We start from the raw sequence: 20999 nt of genomic DNA on the forward strand, positions 1-20999 counted from the left end.
CGGACCTTTTTACGGAACGGGACCGCTTTCTGACCAATCAGAGGCAAGGAAACGGGTCCGTCGCCCCTTTTGTTCCCCCCTGGCCACATCTGCATGTCACCCCGCGCAGAAAGGAGAGGGAAGGGGCCGGCCAGTGCTGCACATCGCTCTCAGCAAGCGACCAGAACTATGAGCAGCACGACCCCTCGTCGACGCTGCTACAAGGAGTTGCCAGTGTGGATCGTCGAGGATCATCATGATGTAAGCGCAGCTTCCGACTGGGACCCGTCGAATTGCCACTCCAGTGATTGTTGGCAGGGTATTTCAACTCTTTGGATGTTGGAATTACAATCAGAATGGTGCTTTGGGGGAGTGGAACTCAGAGTTTCTAGTATTCTTTCTTCTCTAACCTCCATAGACTGATGCATATGATAACAGGCCCCAAGCTACGCTTAATCACGTTGTTCAGAAATTAGTTAGTAAGTCACGAAAGTCTGAACACACTGTGGTTGAAGTTAAAAACAGAATTCGTTGATGAAGGGCTCAAGCCCGAAACGTTGGTTATGCATTTTTATCTTTGTTGGTTAGTGAACTTTATCTAGCAATGTTTTCCCAGCGTTCAGAAATTAGTACACTGCTGCTGCGTCTTTACGACCCTTGCAGATAAATGTTTAAAAGAAAGTCATTGTTCAGAAACTCAGGTGTTCTGGCTAGTGGGTTACTTACAACCGTCTTTCTCCCAGCCCCAACAAATCTATTTAGTTGGCGTGTACTTTAATGTTAGCTTAATGTGTTAGTTTATCCAGTATGTACTTGCTGCATGAAGTCGAGAGGTGTCTCAAGAAGTCATTCCAGTGACTCGAGGGCACAGTTCAAAGCTGACAGCGGAGTGATGCATGTTCTGCGTGCTCTCATCAAACAAAAAAGGGTTCTGTTGGATGCAAAATATCTATCACTTGCTTTAAGTTAAACCTATCATCCTGGCTAATTCTTGAATCGAGTTACAAAAATGAGAGCTTGCTGTTATGTTTCCGATACCAAGGGAATCAAGTGCCTCGGGGAGTCGGGATGAGTTGACCAATTTCAACTTGGGCAATATGTTAAGTTTTCTCTAATAATAATAATCTGTGTTTGATAGTATTCCTTGCATCTGCCTACTCGGTTTTCAATCCTCCCAAGATTTGATGTTCATTGTTTTAGGAGATGTAATGGATTGACATGCCGCCGTTTTGAAGGTTACCGAGTTTCACGGACTGTTAACTCTGCAGCGCAGTTAGTTTCAAATACCATATTTTTTACTCGTATAACGCGCGTGTTATACGCGTATTTTTTTAAAATACAGACACTATTCCCCCATTCTATGCCTGTGCGCACTAGACGAGATTTTTAACGAGTTGAAGGAAAGTGCACAATGACGAGCAGGCGTGGGGCAGCTGAACAGCAATTTATCCGCAGGCGTGGGACTGTAATCGCGGCAGTGGAAGAATGCGCACAATTTATAGCGAGTGTGGGAAATTTTCACCTTGGAAATCTCTCTTTGTACTATTGTAATTCTATAAGCAGGACATTCTGGCTAGGGCACTGCACCCATCAATAGCACCCATGTATTCTACCCATGAAGTAGGCCCCTGCAACCTTTTACACACTGGACCCTAAATTGCCCGGTCAAACGGTGACCGGCTAATTTAATGGAGCTCCCACGCCCTTCGGTAACACGGTGAGTGACATGTCACGCATTCACCGCATTGCCGGAGGTCCCACAGGGACGTGGAATTGGGGCCGGAGCAAGAGTGGAGTCAGAACATTGTGGTTGCTGGGGAAGAAACGCGGAGTCAAGGCTGGGGTTGAATGGTTTTGGGGGTAGGGGAAGCACTGTCAGGCCAGCAGGGTGCAGAGTGGGCCAACAGGAGTTGCGGCAGGGGCAATGCCTATCCTTCTTACCCATAATCCCCCATGCTGCTGGAACCATTCTGGCCTTCCAATAGCGTGGGGGAATATGAGAAAAGAAGGCAGCCATTGCATTGCAAATTGACCAACAGCAGTGTGCACGGATAGACAATCCACCTTCGAAGTGGTTTGCCTACCTGTGCAGTTTTTTAAAAAATTCTACCCACTAATTGGTCTGCACATGCATAGATAACCTGCCAAATTGGTAGGTAAAAATCATGTTACAATCCAATTTGTAAACTAATGTTAATTGCTCAGACCCATCCCTGAGAGAGAAGATTAACATATCTGGTGCCTCTGCCAGAGACAACATTCGAATTAAAATCCTGCTTTACTCTGAAACCTACCTTCAATCTATTTAATTGATTACTCTTCAATCAATTACAGCACCCATCTATGTAATGGGTGATTGACAACTCTGGGGGAAGTTGATCGGGTGCTAATTGTGGGAGATTAACAGATGTGCTTTGTCTCATGTCCTATTTAAATGCAAATTGATTTTGTCAGTCAGAATTTATAGATATTCATGTGGTATATGTACATTCTATGAAAATATTTTGCACAACCTATGATTTTTTTGCATATTATATGCATGTTAAATATACATTTTTTTTTCTTTGGCTTGGCTTCGCGGACGAAGATTTATGGAGGGGGTAAAATATACATTATATGAGTGAAAATACGGTATTCTGATTGTTTTTGAAGAAGCAAAAATTGCAGTTATGGAGAAAGCACATGAGAGGGTAGAAACCGTCCTCTGTTTTATTTTGAAATTATTTCTCTAATTAAACATCTTAGTGTTTATGTTTTGCCAATAAAGTGCCAGGAATATTGTCTGCTGCAGGAGATGAGGGAAGAAGAATGTCTTGTAAACTTTGAGATGAAATTCACCATATTAGTTTAGATGAAAAAACTCAATGTAATATTTTTTATCTGACAAGGTGAGTTCTAGGAGTTTAAAAAATGATTTTGTGTAGAATTGGTTCTAATCTACTGCACAGCATTTCCTCAACTTTGGTGCTAATTTCTGGAAACTATTTGGTCAAGTGAAATTCTGTATATACCAAGGGCTGGACAAAATGTATTCTGTGGATTTCTGCCTGACATGTTCCTATGTACAGCTAGTGAAAATTACCTTTCTTAATCAAAAACCTGGCTCAAAGAATGAACCATATTATTGCAAAAGTATGTAATATAAATTGAATGTTCATAATGTGTTCAAAAATCAAGAAATTACTGCATTTAAAAAGTCTTCTACTTTAATTATGTTAATTTCTTGCAGGTGGTGCCATACATCTATCGAGCAATTGGTTCAAAGCATTTGCCAATTGAAAACATTGCCCTGGTTCATCTAGATTCTCATCCAGACCTCCTAATCCCAGTCGATATGTTAGCTGACAGTGTATTTGATAAAGAATTGCTCTTTGGGTAATGCATGTAGATCATTTTGCATTTAATGATATACTAATTTGTTTTCTTCATCACTGAAGTAATATAAAAGCTTTTTTAAATTATTTTATTTTGTAATATTAAGTGAATATTTATTGGGGTTATACAAGAGTCATCTTCAAGCTTTTGAATTTTAATTCAGTTGAAGGTTAAAGTGGAAGTATTAGAGTACATGTGATTTTGTTTTTGTAAAGTATCTATGATTGAATAAGGTAGGATTCGCTCATCTTTTCTGAGCATTATTGGGCATTATGATTAAATTAAAATTAAATTTTAGTTGGATTTCTTGAAACCAAACTTAATCTTTATATTTCCTCTATAAAATGTTTACTCTGTGGGACTTGTTAAGATACCTAACTACAACTTCTGAAGTAATGTAAAGCTGGTCTAAATTGTGAAATAGCACTGGTCAATGCAAAACTTTTTTTTAAATTAAAAAAAAATCCTACAGAATAATACAAAATTCTTAATGTTAAGCCTGAAAGGTGATAACATTTTTTTCTCTGGGAGAAGCCATGCAGCCTGCAAGTTGATGAAAAAAAATCTGATGCTAGAAATCACAAAGAAAAACAGTAATTTCAGAATGAAAGTATCATAAAATTTGTTGTTTTGCGGCAGCATTACGGGTGCAATATTGCAAAAAAAAAGCATTTTAAAAATAAATAAATCAGAGTAAAATGAGAAAAATAAAGTAGTGTCGGTGGTTCATTGTCCATTCAGAAATCTGATGGCAGAGAAGAAGCTGCTGCTTGGGTGTGCCAGATAATAGCAGTGAGAAGAATGCATAGCCTGGCATATTGGAGCATGTATCAAAAATTATTTGGGATCCTCTAGTTCATTCTTGACCAACAAGTGTCAATAAGTAGCTCGTATAGGAGGCAAAGAAATGGAAATTGTTGTGTCCTTGCATAACTATTCCATGATGATTAGAAGGGAGCAAGGTGATTGTAAACAATTGTTTGACTCTATTGCAAACTAAGTCAATAATAATAAACCACCTTCTTGAAGAAGCAATGGAGCTTTATAGAAACATAGCTCTTGCATGTTGAAATGGACTTCTTAATGATAACAGTATAGACGAATAATGAAATTTGATTTTCTTGGATACCTCCTCATGCAGAGACCTGAGTATTGAGAATTGGATTATGCCTGTAGTTTATGCTGGCCACTTCTCGCGTGTATTTTGGCTTCATCCATTCTGGGCTGAGCAGATCGCTGATGGAAAATACAGCTTTTATGTTGGTAAAGATTCTTCAACTAAAACAATCAGGTATTTCAAACATCAGAATAAGATATCTCTCATGACAAAGGTCCTGAGATAGAGAAAAGTATGGTGATGAGGTCAAGGGAATAGTGGCAAAATTGGCAGATTGAGCACAATAGGGAAGTCCACTGAGCAGTAAATAATTAATACAAATGAATTTTACTACATTTCCTGTTATTACAGTCACTTTATTTGCCAATCCTCTGAAACTCCCAGCTCTCCCTTCAACTTTGCCAATTTAAGCAGTTTTTTGGTAATCTCTCCTAATGTTTCCATTCAAAGTTAAGCATTCATTGCATTTTTGGTGCTCCTGTAATGAAAACAAATTTTTCTGCTTCAAAGTACAATAAAACCCCTGTTTGGAATTCAAGCAACTGGCAATCTCAAACAACTTGCAAAAAAAAATTGCAGAAAATAAATAGATAAAAAATATGGAAGTTTAAAATTGGTGAACCTCACTGTTAGTTCACCAATCATGAAACCCAATCTCAAGCAGCTAGAAAATTCATGTATCTGGCATCTACCAATCCCCATAGGTGATGGATACTGTAATTACATAAAAACAAGTCATTATTTCAAGCAGATCTTGGCTACAATGCACCCATGCAACAGGAAAATGGAAATAGCTTGGTCAGCATAAACAAGGTAGGCTGTAGGGCCTGTTTCCGTGTTGTGGAACGACGTACAATTCAAACATCCTGTAAATTCAGAAAATGTCTTCTAAGCTAATGGCTTAAACCCTATTACATCCAGAAAACAAGCAACCCTTTAAACTCTATTTGAGCTTAAAAGCAATAAACTTAGTGAAGTTAAACTCAATACCATGTGAAAATATGCATGATGACCTGTGCAGCACAATATTTTGTTTGGTAACCAGTGGTTCTTATAATAATTCCTTATCTGATCAGGGTTACGAGTTCTGAGAGCTACTTTCTGAGTGATGGCCTCTACGTCTCTGAGGAGCTGCTGGAGAACAGAAAGGCTTTGGAATTGCAGGTCATCAAAATAGATGCAACAGAGCAAAGCGGCAAAGCCTGCAGGAGGGACATGGGAGAATCAACTGTCAAGAAAGCAAAGCTGGACCTCTCAACACAAAGAGATCTGTGTGATGCAGTCTGTGCCACGAGCTCCAGAGTAAATGGTCAGAAGGCTGAAAACAAACTGGGCAATCATTGCACACAGACAAGGCCAGCCACCAGCAGTGAAGGTGTCCCTTTGGAAACTGATTGGCCTTGCAAAGCAGCACTAACTTCTGAGACTGAACAGTACCAGGAAGATGAAATGGTTAAGGATCTGCTTCATGTACTGGGAAATCAGAATGCCTACATCCTAGATATTGACTTGGATTTTTTTTCAGTCAAAAATCCTTTTAAAGAAATGTATACCAAGGTATATTGTATTTTTCTAGGTTTCATCAGGTTTTATTCATGGAAAATTTTTACATTGGTTAGACAAGAGGGAATTGTTTCAAAATTTAAGATGAGAGGAATTGCTTCCTGAGAGGATTGTGACTCTGGATATCTATACCATGCAAGGTTATAGATCCAAAGTTGGATGTGAGAACTTATCAGGGGTCAAGGGGCATAGTAATTGGATGAGGAAAACCGAGTTGGAGTGAATGATCAGTTGAGACCTTGTTAAATGGCAGACCAGGTTCGACCGGTTTAAATTCTACCGATCCATTTATTGATTTATTTATTTAAAATTAGATTTTGAATTTATGCATCATGTTAACAGGCCATTTTGGCCCACAAGAACATATCGCCTCATTTACATCCAATTTCAAACAGTGGGAGGAAACTGGAACCCCCCCACCACCCCAGGGAAAACCCTCACAGACACGAGGAGAATGTATAAATTTCTTGTAGACAGCGCAGGATTCAAACCCAAGTCATGATCACTGGCGTTGAGCTAACTGCTACACCAACTGTGTCCCCCTTTTTGGCCTTCACCCATACTGGTTTCAGTTGTTCAAATATTATGTTGACATTAGAATTGAAGGTAGCTTGAGTTCAAATGGGAGCAAGAAAGCAGATGTTCTTGCCTGTTTCGCTTGCCTCTTCCTAACTCTTCCTTTGTAAATTGCCAAAATTATTAATAGCCTAGTTCCTTGCTAATGTTCCAATTTCTGATGTATGTGTGGCTTGTGCACATTAACTTTACTGCCATCCCACTTGCCATGTTGCCTCTTCCCCATTTGCACTCTGGAGATGATCTAAAATACAAATTGGGAATGTTCAAACTACACCCTCTTTACACCAGACCCTTGTTCACCCTAACTTCAGCTATCAAGCTGCAGGCACTGACATTTGTGTTCAGCTGCTGGTCTCCAAGCTGTTATTAATTTATTTTTAAAATTTAGACATGTAGCACAGTAACAGGCCCTTTCAGCCCACTAGTCTGTGCTGCCAATTACACCCAATTAACCTACACTCCTGGTACATTTGAATGGTGGGAGTAAACTGCAGCCCCAGGGAATATTCATGGAGAAACCAGGAGAACATACAAACTCCTTACAGACAGTGTGGGATTAGAACCCTGGTCCCGATTGCTGGTGCTGTAACAGCATTGCACTAACTGCTATACGAGCTGTGATTCATTCACTTTAGCATGATTACCTGTTAAAGGTTCTCCACCAACTTGGTCTTACTGTCCCTGGGAAACATAGACCACTTTCCATAGCTCAGGAGATGTGCCTTCAGTGGGCCACCACGGCCTTGGAACATTTAAGGACTTGGAGACTCTAATTTAGCACAATGATCTAATGAGCACAATGATTCCTGCACTCGTGTACACTTGCTGAATCACTCTCAGCAGGCACTGTGAGCACTGCAATGATGTCTCCACAATATGCTCCAAATTCACCTGTAGGCCAACATCAGTGCCTTTTCCCACCTAATGTCCCAATCCAGCATAGTGTGCAGGTTCCATGCTGCTCTCATTGAGCTCTTTGCCCTTAGAACTAGAGTGGAAGCAAGCCATCCTCAATACCAAGGAATTGTGAGGTTTCTTGGACCCATACTGAGGAATACTGAGAAACTGTTGGAAATGCTATGAGATGAGAAGTGAAACTGATGACACAGCATGAATTTCACAGACAAAAAAAGAACGCGGCACTAATTGAAGAGTGCCGTAGTCTTTGGTCTGTCACCTGGGTTTCTGTCTCCTGTCGTTACACTGCCAGTTGATTTGCATACTATCATTTTGATACTGTAAATGTGGGTGTTTGCTAATGCAAACTGGCTACCAGGTATTTGAAATTTGGTGACTACACATCAAAAAAGTTTCATTGGCTATATAAGTACTTTCAGACATTGTCAGGTGTTGAAAGGTACTGCAGATATGCAGCCATTTGTGTGAATGCAAATGCAATCAGGCTATGTTTTCATTGTGTACTTAAACAGAAAATGGTGCCAACTGTTCTGTTTCCTTGCCGATGTGAAATTCCATAATCATTTGGTTTATTTTCTAACAGAATGAATATGAAATTCTCAAGAAGTTGTATCATTTTACTAAACCTGATTGGGAAGGGACAAATGAGGTAGGTTGCAATCAAATTTTGATCCTGTCGCTCTTCATTTGCTTGTCCGCAAGATATGGGTGTTGCTAGTTGCCCCTGAACTGATTGGCTTGTTGGGCCACAACAGTGCACAGTTGAGTTGAAACATGGAACAGTAAAACACAAGAACAAACCTTTCACTGGGGGTGGGTTGTAGGTCATTCTGGTGTAATTGGGCAGCATGAGCTCGTGGGCCAAAATGGCCTGATGCCATGCTGTGTATCTACATTTTAACTTTTTAAAATTCAGCCCATATGTTGGCACTAAATTTTGTTTCTTGCACCTGATTCATGCCTCTCTGCCCCCGACATATTCACGCATCTGTCGAGAAGCCTCTTAAATGCTAGCATCATCTCTGTTTCCACAACTACTGGCAGCCCAATGTCGGTGCTCATCGGTCTCTTTTTTTTTTAAAACTTGCCCCGCATGTTTCCTACACTCCCCATGCTCCACCCCACCCCCAGACTTCCCTTAAATGCATGTCCTCAAGTATGTGACATTTTCGCCCTGGGAAAAAGAATCTGGCTGACTACCCTATAATTTCATAAACTTCTAACAGGTCACCTTTCAGCCTCTGACACTTCAGAAAAAAAATCCAAAGTTTATCTAATCTCTTCTTGCCCTCTAATCTAGGCAACATCCTGATAAATCTGTTCTGTACCATTTCCAAAGTCGATACATATTTTCTGTGATGGGAGAAACTAGCAATAATTAAAATTTAATCAAGTTGTCATGTTTCTGGTCACACAATGGTTAGGCCAGGTAATGATAACTGGTTTCCTTTCCTGTGATTTCATGGTCGTCATTACTGACGCTTGCATGTTAATTTCTTGAATTTCTATCTCCCAATTGCTATGTTGGGTTTTGAGTTTCAAATTAATATTCCAAAATATTGGACCCCCAGTTTAGTAAGATTCCATTTTTTTTGTGTCAAAAGGCAGCATGAGATTTGTGTTTATGGAACAAGATTAAGAAGTGGAATTCATATGTGTTCTTAACTGCTTCAGATTACCTATTTGAAATCTGCTATTTTAGATAGAAAATTTTAGATAGAAAGTTGGCTATTTAAGCTTTGATCTGTGTATCAATAGATACACTGTGAGGGTAAAACAGAGGATGTTTTGTTTAAATCAATTTCTTGATCCTAATCCAAGCCTATTCTTTAATATTCAGTTATTTTCTAATGGGATGTGAAACTGGATTGTGTATATGTATGTGTGTGTATATATGATCTGGATAATAATGTGATGAATTGGATCAGAGAGTTGGCTGATGACACAAAGGTGAGAGGTATTGTGGACAGTGAGGAAGATGTTCAAAGTTTGCAGAGGGATCTAGACCAACTGGGAGAATGGGCCAAAAAATGGCTCATGGAGTTTAATGCAGACAAATGTGAGGTGTTGCACTTTGGAAAGGACAAACCAAGGTAAGAGATGTACAGTTAATGATAAGGGCACTGAGGAGTGTGGAGCAGCAGAGAGATCTGGAAATACAATACATTATTCCCCGAAGGTGGTGTTGCAGGTGGACAGGGTTGTAAAAAAAGCTTTTGGTATCTTTAACCTTTATAAATCCTAGTATTGAGTACTGGAGTTGGGATGTTATGTGGAAGTTGTTTAAAACACTGGTGAGGCCAAATTTGGAATATTGTGTGCAGGAAGAGAATATCAATAAGAATGAAACTGCAGAGAAGATTTATTAGGATGTTGCAGGATCTTTTGGAGTTAAGTAACAGGGAAAGATTAAACAGGTTAGAACTTGGAGCAAGGAAGAATGAGGGAGAATTGATAGAGGTTTACAAGATTAAGAGGAGTATAGACAAAGTGGATGCAAATAGGCTTTTACCACTTAGATTGGGGAGATAAATTCCAAAGGTCATAGTTTTAAGATGAAGGTGGAAAGGTTTAGGGGGAACATTAGGGGGAAGTTCTTCACTCAGAGAATGGTGGGAGTGTGGAATGAACTGCCATCTGATGTGGTAAATGCGGGCTCAATCATGTTTTAAGAATAAATTGGATAGGTACATGGATGGGAGAGGCCTGGAGGGTTATGGAATGGGAACCGGTCAGTGAGACTAGGGAGATGATGATTGGCACAAACTGTGCTGTGGCATTCCATAAATCTATGTGGAGATCTAAATGGTTCAGCCTCAACCATTACCATTACCCCAATCATGCATTTCAAGTACACTTAAAAACCTACCTCTGACATCGCCCCCCCCCCCCCCACCCACCTTACTGTTTGTCCACTCATCTTAAGCAGATCTCTGGTAATGGCCATTGCCACCTGCCCACTCTATCTATGCCCCTCATAATTTCCTTTTTTACTCCATTACTTCAAAGAAAAAAGCTGTAGATCATTCAGCTTTTCTTCACAAGACGTGTCCTCTAATTCAGGCAACATCCTAGTATATCTCCTCTCGATCATTTCTAAAGTCTCCTTCCTGTAGTGAGATGATCAGAACTGAATGCATTAAGTGTGGTCTAACTAGAGACACTGTGAGATGATTTGCTATGTTTGGACTAAGTTAATATCTTGTGTATTATATCTTTGATGTGTAAGTGCCCTTGACACTAAGTGAGGTGAGGGGGACTGGCCTTGACATCAAAACAGCATTTGACTAACAATTGTTTGGTTCACAAAATTCAAACCAGTAGCTCATAGTGAATATATATTATAAAGGAGTTGAAAGTGAGATTGTGATCCACTTCAATGTTAAAAGTTGATAAACTTTTCTGGGAAGTTGAGCCCCTAACAGATCGCGAGGATTTTAAAATCAAAATGCTTTGAGAGATCTTTAAGTAAAAAGAAAGGGGGTGTGGCAAGATGGCGTAGAGTCTAGACGTGTAATCTCGACCTCTCTGGCCAGACTTTTAAGAACCCGTTTTTAACTCTTTGTTTTTAAGTTTAAACTTTTTTAAAAACTTAGTTTAAAGTATCAAGGAATTGTTATGGCTACTAATGGTAAAATGCAGAAGAAACTACATTTTCGGAGTGTTGAAGATTCAGGACTTGAAAAAACTGCTATGACTTCAGATTTGCTTTTCTCCGTCTCGAAGTTGCAAAGATTGCCTGTGGGAGTTGAAAAAAAAATGATTACTACTTACCGGGAGAAGGATGTCACTGCAATTACTCGTTCTCAGGAGGAAGGTGCATGTTCCCAAGAAGAGGATCCTGATTCTAGCAGTCTGCCAACGGCAGAGGGAGCTCGCAGAAAAATGAATCCATTGTTTGAAACCACTCAGGCAGTACTTCGGTCTGAAGAGCTTGATCTTATCCGTGAGTTCTTGAAACAACGGTGAGTTGTGGGGGGAGATCAGCATCAACCCCTTGAGGAAGTCGGGGTGTCGTCGTTGGGAGTTCAAACTCGCAGTAAGACTGTTAAAGTGCCTGCTGTTGAGCTGCAGCAGGAGTTGCCGTTATCTGGTTCTGACCCCATCTTAAAGAAAACAGGGTCGGGTCTTTCTGAACTACAAGTTAACCTGTTAAGTACCGTTACTCAGCCGATATTGCAAGAGCTCAAATGAAAGATAGTATGAAGTCAGAATTCACTACAGTTAATACACGAATGGAAGTATTTTCTGAAGATTTAAAAAAATTTCAGTCTGCTTTTTTGGAATGTAAACAGCAAGTGACTTCTAATACAGAAAAAGTGATGGAGGTGGAAAAATCCGTTAAAGAATTGTGAGAACATGAAAAGGAGTTAGAGAGGAAAGTAGATAATTTGGAAAATCAAAGTAGAAGGAACAATGTGAAGATTGTTGGTTTGCCGGAAGGTATAGAAGATCAAGATTCTCTTCGTTTTTTTTACAGAATGGATCCCACAAATATTGGGACAAGAATTTTTCTCTGGAGGCTTGGTATTGGAAAGAGCTCATAGAACCTTAAGAAGAAGACCTCTGCCTGATCAATCACCGAGACCCATGATAATTCGATACTTGAATTATTTGGACAGAGAAATGATACTTTGTCTAGCTGTGCAAAATGCGAGACAACGACAAGCTCCGTTAATGATTCAGAATAGTAGAGTTTTATTTTATCCTGATTTGAGTCAAGAGGTTATTCAACTCGGCATCGATTTAATCCAGTTAAAGAAGTTTTGTGACGTAAAGGTTATAAGTCTACTTTTCGTTATCCGGCAGTGTTGAAGGTGTTTTGTGGAGACTTTCAATCTCTGTTTTTTGAGAATGAGCATGAAGCAATGATTTTGGCTGATTCGTTGCCAGATGTACGAGGATCAAGACTTAGTCCACCATTGTCCCCTAAAGAAAAATCTGGCCAGATGTACGAGGATCAAGACTTAGTCCACCATTGTCCCCTAAAGAAAACTCTGGTTGTTCTGGAAATGGAAGAAATGGAAAGAGTCTAATTTCTCCTGAAATGGGGTCGTTGAGTTTGGAATCTCTTGGATGAATAGAATAACTTACTTATTCTTACTTTATTTTTATGTCATTATGATATCTTGTTATTCTTTGTTTGGCAGGGGAGGGAGAGATTTGCTCTATGTTCTATTAGTCATCAGTCACTGGTGGGTGATCCACACCCAAGTTTGGTTTAGGGATTACTACCTTTTGGTAGTTTTTTTGGGGGCTTTTTTTTTACTTTCTATTTTTTTTAAATTTTATTTAGATTTTAATTTGTGGTTTATTTTTCTCCTATTGGAGGGCCTATTTATGTTACTTTGAGTTTTTAATATATAGATATTATTAGTTCTTAATAATATTAGTAGATATGTCAAAGTTGAGGTTTGCTACTTTTAATGTTCGATGTTACTTTTGATGTTCGAGACTTAAATTCACTAATTTTTGTTTAGATGGAATGTAAAATTGTTACAGCAATATAATGTGCCTATATTAAAACATTTAATGAAGTTATGGACAAAGAAAAAGAAAATGATGGATATTAGTAGTGAATTGTCGGCCTTGACTTCGTTGTATAATAATCAACTTATTTCTTTCTCAATACATAATCGAAGTTTATTACATTGGAGATTTAAAGGTGTGGAAAATTTGGGAGATTGTTTTAAAGAAGGAAAACTTTATCTATTGATCAGATGAGGATTAGTTATGGTATTGATAAGAATTCTTTGTTTTTTTTTATTATCAAATTTGATCTTTGGTAAAGCATGTGTCTGGTAGAGATATGATTTTACCTGAAGGGTTATATTTCAGTTATGTATTAAATATTACAGGATATAAATTTCAACTTTGTATATTTAGCATTATTTGTAGTGAAAAAATGTATTGTTAGTATGTGGAAAGATACAAATATGATATTAATAGATGGCATAACGAGATGAAATATTGTTTAATAGTAAAAAAAATCACATGTTTTGCGTGATAATTATAGTTTTTGTTGATGGGTGTTCAGAGTATTTGCATTTTGATTTGCATTGATTGGATCTTAATATGTATGCTTAATTTTCTCTTTTTATGGCTCTCCTTAGGAGAGTTGACTGAAAGAGGGGGGGGGTTCTTTTTTCTTTTTTTCTTTTTTTTTATATATATATATATATAAAATATATCATTCATGCTTAAGTTTATTGTTATGTATGTTACTTATTATCTGTATTTTGAACGAATAAATAAAGTATTTTTTTAAAAAGTAAAAAGAAACACAATGATTTGTCTATTTCCATTTGGGAAGAAGTTATTGCCACTAAGCATCATAACCTTCTTAATTTAACCCAAAAACATGTGCTAGCTTTATTTTAATTTATAGATAAACTTGAGCAAGTGGAAGATGAGCATTGGATCCAAATAGAAATGTAACATCTCTGTACTGGATGAAAAGCTGTGCATTTTCTACGCTAGGGCCTATTTTATTTTTGTTATCATCCAGATTCACTCTGCAAACCTGCTGCACTTCGAAGTAATTGTTCTCTTGTTGATGAATTGAGAAAACTGCCCTAAGGCTTGTATTTTACAAAATTCTATACAAAGTATATATCCGCAGGTGTTGTGTATTTAACAGCAAGGAATTTGTTGATTTTTGAAGTCAACCATTTGATTTTAATGTACAATAATCCAGATCTGCACATTTATCATGCCTAGGAGGCCTTAATTGATTGTGTGGATGCTCGGACAAGGCAACTGGAAGATATGGAAGCTGCCTTTGCAGATTTGTGTGAAGATGACAGTGAAGAAAACATTAAGAAGTGGACGGCAGTCCCTGGGTAAATAAACACTAACATATGCCATGCATGCTGTTTGTTTCTCTGACAAATTAGTTTATTATATTCAGTTGCTTTCTCTTTAATTCTCTTCCATGAATCCATTCCCTTTTTGTTTGTCTATTTGTCACATAATAGCTGGTACAGTGAGAAGATCCTCCTGTAAGCAGCCTAAAAGAGGTTATCTCTAATATTCATGTAACCCTTGGGAGACAAACTTTCTATAGACTTTTTTTTACAAACTTACCAACTAGCTTGACTGCACTTCTTCACACTGAGTCCCTTGTAAGGATTCTATTTCTTTCTCTCAATTTCTCTGTCTCCATCATATCTGCTCCCAAGATGAGGTCTTCCTGTCTAGATCAGCCGAGATGTTTTCCTTTTTCAAAAAAATGTGGCATCCCCTCCACCTTGACCTGCATCTCCACTTCCCACACTTCTGCCCTGGCCCCTTCTGCCCCAGATGCATCAAAAACCCGATTTTCCCCTTGTCCTCACCTACCACTCTACTAGCCTCTGCATCCCAATATTATCCTCCATAATTTTTGTCACCTACACGTGATCCCACCACCAGACACATCCTCCCCTCACTGCTGTCCATAGGGATCACTCCCTCCCTGACTCCCTCATCCACTCACCCTTCCCTACTAATCACCCCCTTGACACCTTCGCCTGTGACTGCCAGTAGTGCCACACTTGCACCCACTCCTCCTTCCTCACCACCATTTGGAGCCCCAAACAAAAACTTCACTTAAAAATCTGAGGGTGTTATCTACTTCATCTGGTGCTCCCATTGTAGCCTTCTCTATATCAGAGAGATTGGATGCAGACTGGGAGATCGCTTCGCTGAATACCTTCACTTTGTTCGTATCAATGACAGGGATCTCCCAGTGGCCAACCATTTTGACTCTGCGCCCCACTCCTGCGTCGAAATGTCTGTCCATGGCCTCGTAAACTGCCAAACCAAGGCCACCCGTAAATTGGAAGAGCAACACTTAATATTTCCTGCTTGGCACTTTCCAACTGATGGCATTAACATCAACCTCCCTGTTCTCCCTCACTTCCCTATCCCTCTGTCTCCAGCTCTCCACACCTTCCCTCTCCATTCACAGAGCCCACCTTGTTTACCGTTGTGCCCTTCCTCCCTTATCAACCTGTTGCCTGTGCTCCTCCTCCACCACCCCCCCCACCCCACCATTTTATTCATGTGCCTGTCTACATTTTGCTCACATCTTGATGAAAGGTTCAAGCTTGAAACATTGTTTGTGTATTTTTTATCTTTGTTATATAAAGTATGCTGTTTGCCCTGCTGAGTTTCACCAGCATTGTGTTTTTACTTCAATCACTGTGTCTGCAGGCTTTCAAGTTTCACTACATTTGGGTACGATATATGGGTGCACTGCTCTGTCAAAGTTATTGTCGTTCAGTTTACAGACTGGCTTGAGGCCCTGTCTGCTTACTGGTGGCAGTAAAACCATAGATGTAAAAGATCCATAGCACTAATTTGAGAGAGATTGTCCTCTTTTCTCCAACAGTTGCTTCACATCCGAACTACTTAATTGGCAATAAAGTTCTTTGGGATATCCAGAAAGAGACATGAAGGTGCTACATCAGGCTTGTTTTCCCCTCTAGAAAAGGGCCATTTCGTGGAAATGGTTGGTATTGGTATTTTTGTTTACAGATATGTGTTCCATCAACCTCCCCATAGATTTTCAACATTTCTATCCAGTTCTTTGTCTCTCATTTATTTATCCAGACTTTTAACCCTGAATTTTTGCATCTCCTGCAAATGGAAATATTTTTTCCACACCTACCCTGCCCCAAACCATTCATAATTTTAATGCTGTCTATCAGATGACCTCTAAATCAGTCATTCTCAATCGGGGCCACAACAAATTTAAATAGGGCTGTGGACTGAAATCCTAATTTTAAAAAAAATGATTTTTATGTCGTCAGTAGGAGGAAAGTACAGAAGAAACAAACTTAATTTGACTGTTTTGGAGGAAAGGGGGCCCATAAACTTTGAGCAGAGTCCTAAGGGGGCCATAGCCAAAAATAAAAGTTGAGAATGGCTGCTCTAAATCATTCACAAAATTCTGAAATTTGGAAGCTGGTTACTGATAAATATTTGGGTCTGCTGTTCAGGATGTCCCAAACTATTTTTGGGCAATAAAGTAGTTTGAAGTGAAGTGTTTGGAATGGAGGCAAATTTAGAAATGTTTTGTCAACTAGCACCAAGAAAAACTTTGTACTTTAAAAACACAAAAATGTTGGAGGAACTCGGAAGGTGTCACAGCATCCATGGGAGGAAAAATATGTCGCCAAAGTTTCGGGCCTGAGTCCTTCTACCTCGAAGAAGGGCTCAGGCCCAAAATGTTGGCGACATGCCTTGCCTCCTATGGACGCTGCGACACCGGCTGAGTTCCTCCGACATTTTAATCTTTTACTACGATCACATCATCCGCAGACTTTTGCTTTGCAAAACTTTGTATTTTCTTTGGAGATCTTTGCCATCAATACAATGTTGATCAGTTCTAGAACATGAGAGATAAAAAGGCTGATTTAGAGCTTGCTAATGGAGATGGAATCCTTAGCTTATTGAATGGCAGAACAGGCTCGATGCCTTGAATGGCCAACTCCATCTCCTGTTTCTTGTGTGAAATGTGGCACTAAAGAAGGACTTGCATAGTTTTCTTTTTATTTTGTGTTATTTGCACATCTTGTGCTTGCTTCTGAAGATATTGTATGTATTTTCCAAATATGTTACAGTTGTTATCTCATTGGAGTTTCGGGTTTATTTATAGACTGGAAAAGCTTGGTGAGCTTGTGTTTAGCCTAAAGAACAGAATGGGAGCACCTGACTATGAAATGGTAAGAACTGTTGTGCCCATCTGCAATCCCACATCACTAGCTGGAGAATGTAGCTTTCGTTAATTAAACAAATCCTAAATAAAATGCTGGTAATACTAGGTCATTTAGAAAAGAAGAATCCTCTGATTCATCAGCCTCTTCAGGGGCAAGAAATGTGTTGTCTTTGCTCTGACCAGCTCCTGCATGTCTACAGACCATATCAGTATGCGATTGGATCTAAACTGCCCTCAATGACTTGGGCTTAGCAAATCATTCATTTAAACACTCATTTGGGCATAGGCAGTAAATGCTGGGTGGCATTACCTCCCTGTTGATTTTTTTTTTTTGTTTGTTTTGGTTTTAAACCCTTATTTTAAGACCGTTAAACTAAAAATAATTTAAGTTGTTGCTCCTGGTGGGAAAGGGTAGGATGACAATTAATTTTGATAGAACATTTTATCCATAATTCTATGCAGAATACAGAAGGAAACCATTCAGCCTGCCATGCCTATGCTCGATCTCTTGTGAAAATGTCATTAATCTTACAACCCTGCTCTTTCTCCATGGTTCTGTAAGAACATGGCATTCATGCATTCCCTTTTCAAGTTTTTTTTTCTTCAGTACCATTTGAGATGGTGAATTTCACATCATGTATTTGAACTATGGCAAAACGTTGTCAGCCATGGCATTGTTCTTTTGCTAATCTCCTTCAGTTGTGCCCCAGGTTATTGACATATCAAAATGTGAGGCATAGAAAAAGGTGGGAATCTACAGAAAAAAAACATGCACCTAAAATGATTCTGATCCGGAACTCCATCATGCATCTTTAGCTGACTTGGTCCTTAGCTCCTTCTCTTCATTAAAACCTACCTCGATAATTTTTCCCAACTGTCCTAATATTCTTGGATTGGGGTGTGATCCCTGATTTCCCTTCACTCTTCCCATCATGTGCTGGGCCAGATTTAGAGTTTTGACTTGCAATCTAAAAAAAAATGTAGCTGGGGCTTTTCACTGTCCTTGAGCCCACCTCAGTGACAAAAGACAAAGGAGGAAAAACCCAACCCCAACCAACCAATTTTCCCCTGCAACCGTGTCTGCCTGTCCCGCGTCGGACTTGTCAGCCACAAACGAGCCTGCAGCTGACGTGGACATTTACCCCTCCATAAATCTTCGTCCACGAAGCCAAGCCAAAGAATAATACAACCGCTCAATGACTTGCTCATGGGATGGGATGTGTATGTTTACACTGCAGTTGCAAATTGGAGCTCCTACCAGTTATACCTTGTTTATTGGTGCTTCAGCATTGATGTATTGACTGCTTCTTGGTTTGAGGTTCACCAAGCTGGATTGACTTGTGATTATTCGGAACTGCCACACCATGTTAGTACAGAGGAAGAGATTGATAACCTCATGTCATCTGTAAAGCGGCTACTTGAAGTTTTACCCAGGCCAACACTGACAACAATAGCAAGGTATGAAAATCACTTTAATGCAGAGCCTAGAATGGTTTTGAAGCAAAAGGTGTTTATGTTACGATTTTGATTCTTGTTCAGTCTATAAACATAACGCATTGAAGCAAAGTTTGGTTTGGTGGAATATAAAGAAAAATTTCCCACACAAGCACGTATTCTATCCTTACTGCTTTAAACAATCAAAGTAGTGCTGCTTAACCGTGTTAGTGTTCCTTTCTTCTCAGAGATGAGCTGAAGTCCAGTGCTCTCCAGGTAAAACATTTGATATTGAATCCTGCGGTTGGTCCGGCAAAATGGTGACTTCAAAGAATGCAGGGATAAAATGTTTTAATAATTTCATTTCGTATGTTTTAATGTTTTTTTTTTTGGTTGATCTTGTGAATTGTTTGACTTTTTTTTAAAGTGTCTTTAGACACTTGAGAGATCTGGTTGGAGAGTGGGTGTTTGGTTGTGAGGGGAAATTGGCAGCTTTGACAGAAGGCAAATTTAGCAAGACTTTGAATTCTGTCAAGTTTCCAGAGCCATTTTATGGTAGGTCTCTGAGAAAATGAAAGGGGCTGTTAGGTTATAATAATAATTTTTAAAACTCAACCACTGGTCATATTTTACCTTTCTGACCCCTCTTGCATGTGCCCACCCTCTCTCCCTCTATCGCATCCCTGGCACTTTCTCTTTCAACCTAGGCGGGGAAACAATGTGCCTACACTTCGCTCACCACCATCCAAGATTTAAACAGCACTTCCAAATGAGGAAGATTCATATCCCCCTTCTCTAACATCATTCATTGCTGTTGACTTCGCCTCTATTTTGGTGAGACCAAGTGTACATCAGGCAAGTGTTTTGCAAAACATGAAACCTGTCCACGATGACGAGCCTGAGCGCCCAACTGTATGTCACTTCATCTTCCCATTCCCATGCCAATGAGCCTGTACTTTCTTCTTCACTGTGAAAGTGAATCCAAATACAAATGAGAAGAGCAATGCCTCATTTCAATGGGGCAACCACCAGCCCAATGGTATGAACATTGACTTTCCCAATTTCAAGTAATCCACTGTCCCTTTGCTCCTTTCTCAATCCTTTGGAACTGCTCCTGCCGCCCCCCTCCCCGTGGATTGGCTCTCCCTCCCCTCCCCACTCTCCATTACACGGGTATTCGCCCTCCCCCTTTGGATATGGCCATCACAACGCCCTGCACTCTCAGTGCTTATCTCAGGTTGTTGAGATGTTGACTGTCACTTTTCTCGACAGATGCTGCTCGACCTGCTGAATTGCTCCAGCAGTCTGTCTATTGTCCCAGAATGCAGAATTTGCAGTCTCCAAGGCAAAAGCCTGAATGGCAAGATCTGTGTTTCACTCCATAGTTGGTGCCTGATTGTTTTCTTCAATTATTTATTTCTTGTTGCTATTAATCCAAGTTTTTGGGTGGTCTTTATTCCAAGAGCAAATTATGTGTTCGTTATTAGTAGGGTTAATGAGTGAATTTCATCACACCCTTTCTGTAATTTGCTTGAATCTGCTTATTCAAATGAATGGCCTAACCTATGCACTGTTACTGTTCCAGGTCCAGTTTGGATGATTACTGTCCTTCTGAGCAGGTGGACTCGATACAAGAGAGAATATTAAAGGTGCTGAGCTCCAGCTATGGAACTTTAGATGTCCACTTGGAGTACTGACTGTGTTAAATTTCCTTGTATCTGGCCAGAATGAAGGGAGCCAGATTTGTGGAGCAGAAAATTATTTAAGGAATAAATCTTAATTTTAACAACCAATACTTTACTAACATTTTTCATCAACTCTACATCAGGTAGATTTCCTTATTGATTGTATTACTTGAGTTCTTCCACCCTGAGTGACGAAAGTTTTGTCCGTATTTTCAAAAGACACTTTTAATTTTACTTGTATTCATTGTCAGGAAGGTCAATGAGAAGTTTCCACTATTCTGAGCCAGTAATTTCCAGGATCAAGCCCATTCCATTTATATAAAACATAAACATAAAAATCTAATTAATTATGCTTAAATTATTTTTCACTGCCAAAAATCACTTAGCTGTTGACATTCTTGTCTTTTAAAGATTTTGGGTTCAAGCCCCACCCTTGTGCTCCAAGAATAAAACCCATGTTGACAGTGCTGTATGAACTAAATGCTGCACTGTCAGGGATGCAATCCTTTTGATGGGACGCTAAGGTAATGTGAGTTGACCCCTCTAAGCTGTACATGCATGCCAAAGGAAATCATTGAGCACACATTTGTGCGAGAGTGGGCACGCGCACATTCTGTGAGTAACACAGATAATTTGTGCGTGCACA

At 39.4% G+C, this 20999-nt stretch overlaps 1 protein-coding gene across 3 annotated transcripts; it reads left to right on the forward strand.

Annotated features, from left to right (window-relative positions):
- The first annotated feature begins 19 nt into the window (after positions 1 to 19).
- c1h5orf22 (chromosome 1 C5orf22 homolog) lies at positions 20 to 20461 on the forward strand. Of its 3 annotated transcripts, XM_069910602.1 has the most exons (9): positions 48 to 240; positions 3209 to 3354; positions 4496 to 4645; positions 5548 to 6028; positions 8115 to 8180; positions 14252 to 14373; positions 17175 to 17241; positions 18553 to 18692; positions 20254 to 20461. In XM_069910602.1, the coding sequence occupies exons 1-9, from the start codon at positions 94 to 96 to the stop codon at positions 20363 to 20365; spliced, it is 1431 nt and encodes a 476-aa protein (XP_069766703.1). In that variant the 5' UTR covers positions 48 to 93; the 3' UTR covers positions 20366 to 20461. The 3 variants fall into 3 exon arrangements, with proteins under 3 accessions (XP_069766717.1, XP_069766703.1, XP_069766714.1); XM_069910613.1 differs by lacking the exon at positions 4496 to 4645; XM_069910616.1 differs by lacking the exons at positions 17175 to 17241; positions 18553 to 18692; positions 20254 to 20461 and adding an exon at positions 15906 to 16024 and having other exon boundaries at positions 20 to 240.
- Positions 20462 to 20999: the final 538 nt, after the last annotated feature.

Source organism: Narcine bancroftii, chromosome 1 (genome assembly GCF_036971445.1).
Source record: "Narcine bancroftii isolate sNarBan1 chromosome 1, sNarBan1.hap1, whole genome shotgun sequence".
In the NCBI taxonomy this organism is placed as follows: Eukaryota; Metazoa; Chordata; class Chondrichthyes; order Torpediniformes; family Narcinidae; genus Narcine; species Narcine bancroftii.